The 11727-nt window shown below is 37.2% G+C and overlaps 1 protein-coding gene across 1 annotated transcript in view; it reads right to left on the bottom strand.

Moving 5' to 3' along the window:
• LOC121378613 (long-chain-fatty-acid--CoA ligase 5-like) overlaps window positions 1-11727 on the bottom strand; it is a 105639-nt gene that overhangs the window by 51203 nt on the left and 42709 nt on the right. Inside the window, exons 6-8 of the mRNA XM_041506872.1 lie at window positions 10987-11086; window positions 8357-8529; window positions 1409-1441 (exon numbers count right to left, since the gene is read on the bottom strand). Of these exons, the coding sequence (XP_041362806.1) occupies window positions 1409-1441; window positions 8357-8529; window positions 10987-11086 (306 nt within the window). The remainder of the gene's footprint in view (window positions 1-1408; window positions 1442-8356; window positions 8530-10986; window positions 11087-11727) is intronic.

Here is an 11727-nt window from a genome sequence, read left to right as displayed (position 1 = left end):
TACTCGGCACAATATACTGAAGTGTGGTACATATATATTATGTATAATATTGGGAGTGTACTCGGCACAATATACTGAAGTGTGGTATATATATATTATGTATAATATTGGGAGTGTACTCGGCACAATATACTGAAGTGTGGTACATATATATTATGTATAATATTGGGAGTGTACTCGGCACAATATACTGAAGTGTGGTACATATATATTATGTATAATATTGGGAGTGTACTCGGCACAATATACTGAAGTGTGGTATATATATATCATGTATAATATTGGGAGTGTACTCGGCACAATATACTGAAGTGTGGTATATATATATTATGTATAATACTGGGAGTGTACTCGGCACAATATACTGAAGTGTGGTATATATATATTATGTATAATATTGGGAGTGTACTCGGCACAATATACTGAAGTGTGGTATATATATATCATGTATAATATTGGGAGTGTACTCGGCACTACATACTGAAGTGTGGTACATATATATCATGTATAATATTGGGAGTGTTCTCGGCACTACATACTGAAGTGTGGTACATATATATTATGTATAATATTGGGAGTGTTCTCGGCACATATATATTATGTGGTACATATATGTTATGTATAATATTGTGAGTGTACTCGACACTATATACTGAAGTGTGGTACATATATAGTATGTATAATACTGGGAGTGTACTCGACACTATATACTGAAGTGTGGTACATATATAGTATGTATAATACTGGGAGTGTACTCGACACTATATACTGAAGTGTGGTACATATATGTTATTAATATTGGGAGTGTACTCGGCACTACATACTGAAGTGTGCTACATATATGTTATGTATAATATTGTAAGTGTACTCGGCACTATATACTTAAGTGTGGTACATATATAGTATGTATAATATTGTGTGTGGACTCGGCACAATATACTGCAGGCAGGTGGTCATTTGAAACTAGTGCATCCGGTGCATTGTTCGACTTATCGTCCTCCGGCCCCACTTACAGCTGGTCATGGAGGTTGATGGTTAGAAGATAACCCCACTAGGTGGTCAGTTATCCACAACTTGAATATTTAAATAGTTTACTTCCGGCGAAGTTTTTGTCTGATCCAACTCATCTAGATGAGGTGAAATTCACAAACTCACCACCCTTCCAACTTGCACTCACGTATATCCAGACATTCTAAACACCGGCCAGGAGTGGATCCAAGAGAAGGGTGTTGGGGTGGGTACAACACCCCACCTCGACCCACGAAATCGAATGCCCCCAAAACTACCGTGCTTGATAAATATGAATACACATATATAACACAAGAACATCTTTGGTTATATCCCTTTAATAATGAACGACAAGAAAACCATAACGATATAACTAGATCAACAAGCAAGATATACATACCAACGTTTGCTGAGGCTTCAGTCTGCCCAATTCCTAATAAATAAAACAATTAAAAAGGAAGACATATTAAAACAGATATAACAAACAACAACTATTAACATGTATTAATCAATGGATGTAACATTACAACTTGTAAATGATGTACATGCAATAAGTAGAATTGGAAAACATGGTTTAAAAAGCCTTATATATATAAGATTAAATTTCCGTTACATTCGTTACAATATAACGTCATCTCATTGTTCCAGCCGTAGCAACGCGAGTTTGTTCAATTTTCGTTGGACGTAAAAATCATTTAATAATTGGTACTTTGTCTTATTAAGCGTGATTTCTTATGGACAAAATGTAATTAAAAATATATATAAACTTTTAACGTTATCATTTGTGAGTATGTTTTAAATTCAATGATAAGGATTGTCTGTTATTTCTTTTACGGTCATCCTTTACGTTCATCCGCAAACATATGTGAGAACGTTTCACCGATTCACACAAGTTCCGTATGATTTTTGTTTTCGTAAAAGAAATAACAGAGAATCCTTAAAATAAATATATATTGTTCTAGGGGTTTTTTGTGTGGGTTTTTCTTTTTGTTTCGGTGTGTGTAGGGGGTGTGTGGGGGTGGGGGTCGGGTGGGGGGTGGGGGTGGGTGCTGTTCGTTTTGTTTTTGTTTCTTCATTCGACATGTATACTTTCACTGAAATATAACTTTAACATCATATGTGACCTGTGATTGTCTAGAACTGCCAGTTTCTAATACTGACAACACTCTATCCCCGTTCTCACATACACACATGGTATATTCGCCAGTTAAAATATATGTTAGCTTTACATATTTAAAATATTATAAGCATTTACCCACATTTGTCATGATCAATTATACTTGTAGAAAGCAGGACATTGCATTTTAGAATATCAAGTTTTCACAATATTTCGCGGGAATATGCCACGAACCCCTATAGAGTTGATGTAAATGAGCTACCAAAGAATGAATGAAAGAATGAATAAATGAATAAATATATTTAACGACACCTCAGGAAAACCGCTACCAAGGAAGTCAAAGCAGAGTTCAGCCAAATGTTTTAATATAGAGACCTACATAATTAGAATGTTTGTTATTAACATTCGTATTCCGTTGAGATTGTTTGTTATTAACATTCGTATTCCGTTGAGATTGTTTGTTATTAACATTCGTATTTCCGTGGAGATTGTTTGTTATTAACATTCGTATTGCCGTTGAGATTGTTTGTTATTAACATTCGTATTGCCGTTGTAATTGTAACGAATTATTTCACTGGATCGTACAGTTGATAATTGTAAATCTAAACGACAAAACCATAATACATGATCAAGACCCAATTTCACTAAATATCGTAAGCGAAGTTTTGCACGTCGTAAACATTAAAAGTGTCCTAAAAACGCGTCTCTTCGTCTCTTCATTACGTATATATGTGGATCTCTTTTGGACCTCGGCTCATTTGCTTTGCACAAACTAAATTCTGTGACACCTCTCTCCCCTTTATGTCTAGATCCACCCCTGCTATCAAACGTATTTGACAGACTATACAATGTTTTACTTTCATCTTTTTTTCAAATTCAATTTGTCCAGACAAACAAAAATCCAGAAAAAAACCCCACCCAAATGTCATCGTTCATGACGTGGGGAAATTTGAGTTGCGTTCCAAAGGGTGGACATGGCATTTTTTATTTAGCCCCTTTTTGCAGTATATCTACAACTTTGTTGAAAAACATGAACTGAAATCACCATAAAATATAGATATTTTTGTTTTTGAAAGTGCACATCGACTTGTCCAAAGATAGGGAATTGGCCCATATATATAGTGTTTTTAACTAAATACGTTAACATTGTCAGCTATAGGATTGTATTTGGTACAGTACAACCATATGTTGGTATACCGGAAACGGTGGTTTCCAAACTTTATCAAGTTTATTCGATTTTTCTTTTAAAAGTTAAAGTAATTTTGTTTGACGACAGTACTAGAGCACATTGATTGATTAATTATCGACTTTAGATTTTAAAGTTCTGCTAAAAAGAGTTGCAATAGAAAACAGACGTAGATTTACGTGCAAAGAAAGTTAGTTACTAAGTAGTATTTCTACGACCGGCTTCGTGAAATAGAGTAAACGCACACGTAGACGTAGACGTACGACAGGTCACATGCACGTTTTACACGTAAACTTAAGTTTACGATGTTTAGTGAAATAGGCTACTGAGCCGTATCTCTGCAAAATACAGAGTCGAATGGACATTTGGCAAAATAGTGGATGATTCCATGAATCTCTATCCAGCGCCTCGTCTATAGGAGGACAGCCACTCCTGACAAAATAGTGTATGATTCCATGAATCTCTATCCAGCGCCTCGTCCATAGGAGGATAGCCACTCCTGACAAAATAGTGGATGATTCCATGAATCTCTATCCAGCGCCTCGTCCATAGGAGGATAGCCACTCCTGACAAAATAGTGGATGATTCCATGAATCTCTATCCAGCGCCTCGTCTACAGGATGACAGCCACTCCTGGCAAAATAGTGGATGATTCCATGAATCTCTATCCAGCGCCTCGTCCATAGGAGGATAGCCACTCCTGACAAAATAGTGGATGATTCCATGAATCTCTATCCAGCGCCTCGTCTACAGGATCACAGCCACTCCTGACAAAATAGTGGATGATTCCATGAATCTCTATCCAGCGCCTCGTCCATAGGAGGATAGCCACTCCTGACAAAATAGTGGATGATTCCATGAATCTCTATCCAGCGCCTCGTCTACAGGATCACAGCCACTCCTGGCAAAATAGTGGATGATTCCATGAATCTCTATCCAGCGCCTCGTCCATAGGAGGATAGCCACTCCTGACAAAATAGTGGATGATTCCATGAATCTCTATCCAGCGCCTCGTCTACAGGATCACAGCCACTCCTGGCAAAATAGTGGATGATTCCATGAATCTCTATCCAGCGCCTCGTCCATAGGAGGATAGCCACTCCTGACAAAATAGTGGATGATTCCATGAATCTCTATCCAGCGCCTCGTCTACAGGATCACAGCCACTCCTGGCAAAATAGTGGATGATTCCATGAATCTCTATCCAGCGCCTCGTCTACAGGATCACAGCCACTCCTGGCAAAATAGTGGATGATTCCATGAATCTCTATCCAGCGCCTCGTCTACAGGATGACAGCCACTCTCGAGAAGATCCTTTACCGGAGTGAGACATGCTGGCTAAAATGTTAATCATGTCTATTATAAAAGTTAATAAGTAAACACTCAATTGGCAAACTCCGGTTGTGTGTGTAAACGAACCGGAAGTGACCAGTTGTGTGTATTGTCCTTTATAAGTTAAATTAAATTAATAATAAAATAATACCTTTCCTTTATTTAGAATGATTACTTTTATAAAATAAAAGTAATCCTGTTGGAAATTAATAAATAATAGTGTACTTTTTGAACTAACCGTCGAAGCAGACGTCAAGACGAGTTCTGTTTTCGGCATTGACGGGTATGTAAGTGTTTTCAAATCTTGATTTAATTTTAGATCACAACTAAACAAATCAGTCTTACTAAGTTGAAAATTAGTTGTACAAGACATATAGGAATATTATCTAACTGAAAATGATTACATAAATTAATATCTTAAATAATTTGACTGAAAACTATCTGGAACCGCCCTCACGCCATAGTAAACGACAAAATCCCATTTTGTGCTTAGAACTCCCGTGGCGTGGAAATTATGTTCAATTAACATTAATTTCAATAAAATATATTTTGTTTAACCTATTTCTGGCTATAACAGAAATAGACGTAATTAATACAGTCATCAAAATATATATTTGGACGGTGTTAATTGCGAGATAGACTTGTGTTACTGATTTACCACGTCTTTCTATTCGTCCCTTTTTGATTTCGCCCTAGGAATTATCTCCCGTCTAGTTTAATTATAAATTCGTCTCGGGCACCTTTACGTCGCACAGAGAAGAATACAAATGTATTTATGTGAATAAATCTAGTGTTATTTATATCATTTGTTGATCTTGCTCTTTTTAGTATTGCGTTATTTATGTCAACAAAGATAATTGTTTGTTGACATGCAAAGCTTATCTATTGTATAAATATCTGGCCGATCGGTGTGTGGAGCCTTTGATCAACTAGTAGTTGCACGTAGAAATATATCTGGTCAAGGCAACGCTACCACGGAACCCACACCACCCCGAACCGGTTACACGGAGATTTCATTCCTCTTACACCGCAACAGAGGACTGCCAATCCTAGACTAGTTTACTAAAACTAGCACAGGACACTTAATTTGTTTTGTCTAATGACACCACTAGAGCACATTGATTATTTATCATCGGCTATTGGATGTCAAACACTTGATATTTCTGACATGTAGTCATCAGAGTAAACCCACTACATGTTTCCTAATGCAACAAGGGATCTTTTATATGCATTTTCCCACAGACAAGAAACCACATACCACGGCCTTTGACAAGTTGTGGTGCACTGGGTGCAACGATTCAAATTCAGCCAGATTCAGCTGCCACGTCTGCTTTGGATTTGCCTCATGCCGGGGTTGATGTGCCCTATATACTGATTTTAAACATAGTATCAACCAATGTATCTTTTCGACTCGTTAAAATGATTAGAACGGTGTGTTTGGCTTGACAGCATGAAGTTTGTTCGCAGTCTTAAGAGAGTGGCAGTCCTACAGTCAGTGGAGGAAGGATGACATATTATTGTGTCGAGCTCGCATCGGTCATAAACATTTGAAGGGAACTAGAAAGATATATTTAGACAACGTAATGTGATGGAATTACTTCGATTCCAGCCAGATCTTTTATTGACATTTCTTCATGATACTGAATTTTATTATAAATTTTAATTTTACCTATCTGTGATATTTGTATTTTGGCACAGTTCTTTACACTGTGTTATAATTTAACTAGCCGGTGTATTTTTCGTGATGGTTAAATATCTATTGTATTCTATTGGTTGGAACGAGAAAAAAATGAGTTGAATGGATCGACCGAGGTGGTTCGAACAGCACCGGATAGCTCTCATTCAAATGAGACGAGTTGTGATGACATGCATCAATAAAACACTGTTTTGAGTAGTTATTTCATTTATCTAACAATCTGCTACATGATAGTTGTGTATGTGTGTACGTGTATTCAGCATATTCATGTGCATACAGATGTTGTACAACGTGATCAGTCCATTGCATTGCGTTGCAAATTCTTTATTACGTTTTAAATGTCGTAGGCCAACACAGATAATTGGCCGAGTTCGACTGACCCCACCCTATATTGACAGCTGTTGCCTTCAAAACAATTTCAACCTGCACATAGATGTGTGTGCAGTCAGTGCACCAGTGTAATACTACTTAGCACTTGTCGGACAATCCGTGGCCTTTAAAGGAAATCTGTGACAAACCTTCATCATGCAAATGACCCACTTTGAATAAGATGAAGCTTTTTCTCTTTAATTTTTTAGCAATAACGCGAACAAATCTACTAAAACGTCTCCCAAATAACTACTAGTATATTTTGTATTAGTATTTTGGCCCACAAGCCATTGGTTCTATAATTTACTACTATACTATAATTTATTTTAAAATATTACTGGAATTGATTATTGTGTGTAGCAATAAGACAAGATATCAAGCATACATACATACATACATGTACATACATACATACATGCACACACACATACATAATATACATATATAGATATTAATACATCAATACATACTAGCCAGTGCCAGGTTTGCGACGGCATGAGACAATTTGTGAGGTTAGAAGGAGAGAGAGAGAGAGAGAGAGAGAGAGACAGAGAGAGACAGAGAGAGAGACAGAGGAGGGAGGTAAGGAGAAGTCCTATAGAGTAGAAAGTGGTTCGAACAGCACCGGATAGCTCTCATTCAAATGAGACGAGTTGTGATGACATGCATCAATAAAACACTGTTTTGAGTAGTTGTTTCATTTATCTAACAATCTGCTACATGATAGTTGTGTATGTGTGTACGTGTATTCAGCATATTCATGTGCATACAGATGTTGTACAACGTGATCAGTCCATTGCATTGCGTTGCAAATTCTTTATTACGTTTTAAATGTCGTAGGCCAACACAGATAATTGGCCGAGTTCGACTGACCCCACCCTATATTGACAGCTGTTGCCTTCAAAACAATTTCAACCTGCACATAGATGTGTGTGCAGTCAGTGCACCAGTGTAATACTACTTAGCACTTGTCGGACAATCCGTGACCTTTAAAGGAAATCTGTGACAAACCTTCATCATGCAAATGACCCACTTTGAATAAGATGAAGCTTTTTCTCTTTAATTTTTTAGCAATAACGCGAACAAATCTACTAAAACGTCTCCCAAATAACTACTAGTATATTTTGTATTAGTATTTTGGCCCACAAGCCATTGGTTCTATAATTTACTACTATACAATAATTTATTTTAAAATATTACTGGAATTGATTATTGTGTGTAGCAATAAGACAAGATATCAAGCATACATACATACATACATGTACATACATACATGCATACATACATACACGCACGCACACACACACACATACATAATATACATATATAGATATTAATACATCAGTACATACTAGCCAGTGCCAGGTTTGCGACGGCATGAGACAATTTGTGAGGTTAGAGATAGAGAGAGAGAGAGAGAGAGAGAGAGAGAGAGAGAGAGAGAGACAGACAGACAGACAGAGAGACAGACAGAGAGACAGAGAGACAGAGACAGAGGAGGGAGGTAAGGAGAAGTCCTATAGAGTAGAAAGACGACCTTGCCAAAACATCTTTTAAACTATCGTACTAAGATACGATTTTGACCATGTTATTAGATCAGATTATCTGAAAATGGCAAATAAAAGTATTGTGTTCTGCTATAACGCACCTCGACAGCGGAAAACGATATTAGTTGGATGTTCCTCGTTTTGGCGGTTTTTATGTTTTCCTTCGATGCAGGTTCAATATGGATGATTCGTTTGAGTTTGGGAAGTTTGTCAGCCACGTTCAGTAAGGATTGAATCTTCTCTGGAACGTCACAGATCACGGTAGACAGTTGAGCTGAACACATATGATGCATATGTGAAGAAATGAATATATTCGTTAAACATCACAGAAAATTTTAAATTACGGCTATTTTGGTTATTTTGAAAGCGTTAATTTGTTTTATTTAAAGACACCATTAAAGCACGTTGAATGTTTAATCATCGGCTATTGCATGTCAAACATTTCGTCATTCTAATACATAGTCTTGCAGAGGAAACCCGCTACATTTTCTCACAGGGATCTCACAGAGGACAGCACATACCACGGCCTTTGATATAGCAGTCATGGTGTACTGGCTGTAATGAGAAATAGCTCAGTGGACCCACCGACGAGGATCAATCCTAGACTGAGCGCGCATCAGCGATTTACCACTGGGTTACGACCCTCCCCTATTTTGAGTCTGTGTGTGTGTGAGAGAGAGAGAGAGAGAGAGAGAGAGAGAGAGAGAGAGAGAGAGAGAGAGAGAGAGAGAGAGAGAGAGGAGCACGTCACAGATCACATAGAAGGTAGAAAATACAATATTTTAACATCTGAAATTCACCTTTTCCTCGTACCCCAGGTTCAGACCTTCAAGTACATTTTTTAATTCCCCAGATCATCAAACAGATGGTGCCCTCCCCACCCCGCCACTTTTAAATATACTCCGCGGATCCTGCAATTTAACTGGCGCAATCGTTTTCTATCATATCACATTCATTTAAAGGGACATTCCTGAGTTTGCTGCAATTTTAAAGATGATATCGACTAACGGAGACTTTTTAACGATTGTAATTACATATCAAATATATTTTTCTGCATAAAATATTAGTGGCTGTATATTAAACGTGTTTCTGATCGTTTTAATATTTGTACTAGGTAATATTTCATTTTATTTCCTAAAAATGAAATTATTTAAAGACAAAATCTAGTTTGGGCTTCTTACAAATATTGAGATGACCAGAAACACATTGAATATACAGACACTGATATTCTAAACAATAAAATATATTTAATATGTAAGTTCTCCTGAACTGAGTTGTTAATACTCGTTTAATACACACTCTGATCTATGACGTATCTGGATACTCGTTTTAATAGCACTCTGATCTGTGACGTACATGTTCTGGATATTCTTTTTAATACGCACTCTGATCTTTGACATATCTGAATACTCGTTTTAATACGCACTTTGATCTATGACATATCTAAATACTCGTTTTAATACGCACTTTGATCTATGACGTTCTGAAAACTCGTTTCAATGCGCACTCTGATCTATGACCTATCTGAATACTCGTTTTAATACGCACTCTAATCTTTGACCTATCTGAATACTCGTTTTAATACGCACTCTGATCTATGACGTTCTGAATACTCGATTTAATACGCACTCCGATCTATGACGTATCTAAATAATCGTTGTAATATGCACTCTAATATATGACGTTCTGAATACCCGTTTTAAAGGGACATTCCCGAGTTTCCTGCACTGTAAGATGTTTCCGACTAATAAAATATTTCTACGAGTAAACTTACATATTAAATGTATTTTTTTTGTTTAGAATATCAGTGTCTGTATATTCAATGTGTTGCTGGTCGAGTTAATATTTGTAAGAAGCCCAAACTGCATTTTGTCTTCGAATAATTACGTACGTACCAAAAAACACTATTTTAGGAAATAAAATGAAATTTATCCTTGTACAAACATTAGAACGATCAGAAACACGTTTAATATACAGCCACTAATATTTTATGCAGAAATTTTTTTCATATGTAATTACAATCATTAAAATGTCTCTTTTAGTCGATAACACCTTGAAACTCACAAACGTTCCTTTAATACGCACTCAGATCTATGACATTCTGAATACTCGTTTAAATACGCATTCTGATCCATGACGTATCTGAATACTCGTTTTAATACGCACTCTGATCTATGACGTATCTGAATACTCGTTTTAATACGAATTGTTATCTATGACGTATCTGAATACTCGTTTTAATAAATACTCTGATCTGTGACGTACATGTGTCTGGATACTCTTTTTAATACGCACTCTGATCTTTGACATATCTGAATACTCGTTTTAATACGCACTCTGATCTATGACGTATCTAAATCCTCGTTTAAATACGCATTCTGATCTATGACGTATCTGAATAATCGTTTCAATACGCACTCTGATCTGCGACGTATCTGAATACTCGTTTTAATACGCACTCTGATCTATGGCGTATCTGAATACTCGTTTTAATACGCACTCTGATCTATGACGTTCTGAATGCTCGTTTTAATACACACTCTGATCTATGACGTTCTGAATGCTCATTTTAATACGCACTCTGATCTATGACGTATTTAAATACGCATTCTGATCTATGACGTATCTGAATACTCGTTTTAATACGCACTCTGATCTATGACGTTCTGAATGCTCGTTTTAATACACACTCTGATCTATGACGTATCTGAATACTCGTTTTAATACGCACTCTGATCTATGACGTATCTGCAAGCGTCCGAGCCCAGCGAAGCGTACAGGGCAACGGTGACGAGAGAAAACATGTGGTGGGCCTGCTCCGCTACAGTCCACTGGAAATACAAACACAAACATGTACAACACGACACAGACGTCTATAGTGGTTTAGTACGAACTAACTCTAGTCACCTCCAGTCCACTGGAAATACAAACACAAACATGTACAACACGACACAGACGTCTATGGTGGTTTAGTACGAACTAGCTCTAGTCACCTCCAGTCCACTGGAAATACAAACACAAACATGTACAACACGACACAGACGTCAATAGTGGTTTAGTACGAACTAGCTCTAGTCACCTCCAGTCCACTGGAAATACAAACACAAACATGTACAACACGACACAGACGTCTATAGTGGTTTAGTACGAACTAGCTCTAGTCACCTCCAGCCAACCCCTTATTGAAATTCATATGATGGGGAAGACTAAAGGAAGCTATATGTAATGCTTTGGCAATCGTCGACAACCAAATGGTCGCAAGCTACTGTGTCTAAAATACAATTTTGTTTCCTAAATCTGATAAAACAGAGCTTTAGTTTGATTATTCTCGAGTCCAGTCAAGACATGTTGTCAACCAGTACCAACGCTACACGAAGAAACCCGACGCCCCTATACGTCACCACAAGAAAGTACAGCGCAGGTTCGTTTTGTATAGGGACATCGGGTTTCTTCGTGTAGCATTGGTACCCCA

Source organism: Gigantopelta aegis, chromosome 8 (assembly GCF_016097555.1).
Source record: "Gigantopelta aegis isolate Gae_Host chromosome 8, Gae_host_genome, whole genome shotgun sequence".
NCBI lineage: Eukaryota > Metazoa > Mollusca > Gastropoda > Neomphalida > Peltospiridae > Gigantopelta > Gigantopelta aegis.
Note: the sequence above shows the minus strand (reverse complement) of the source record. Positions and strands in the feature narration are given on the sequence as shown.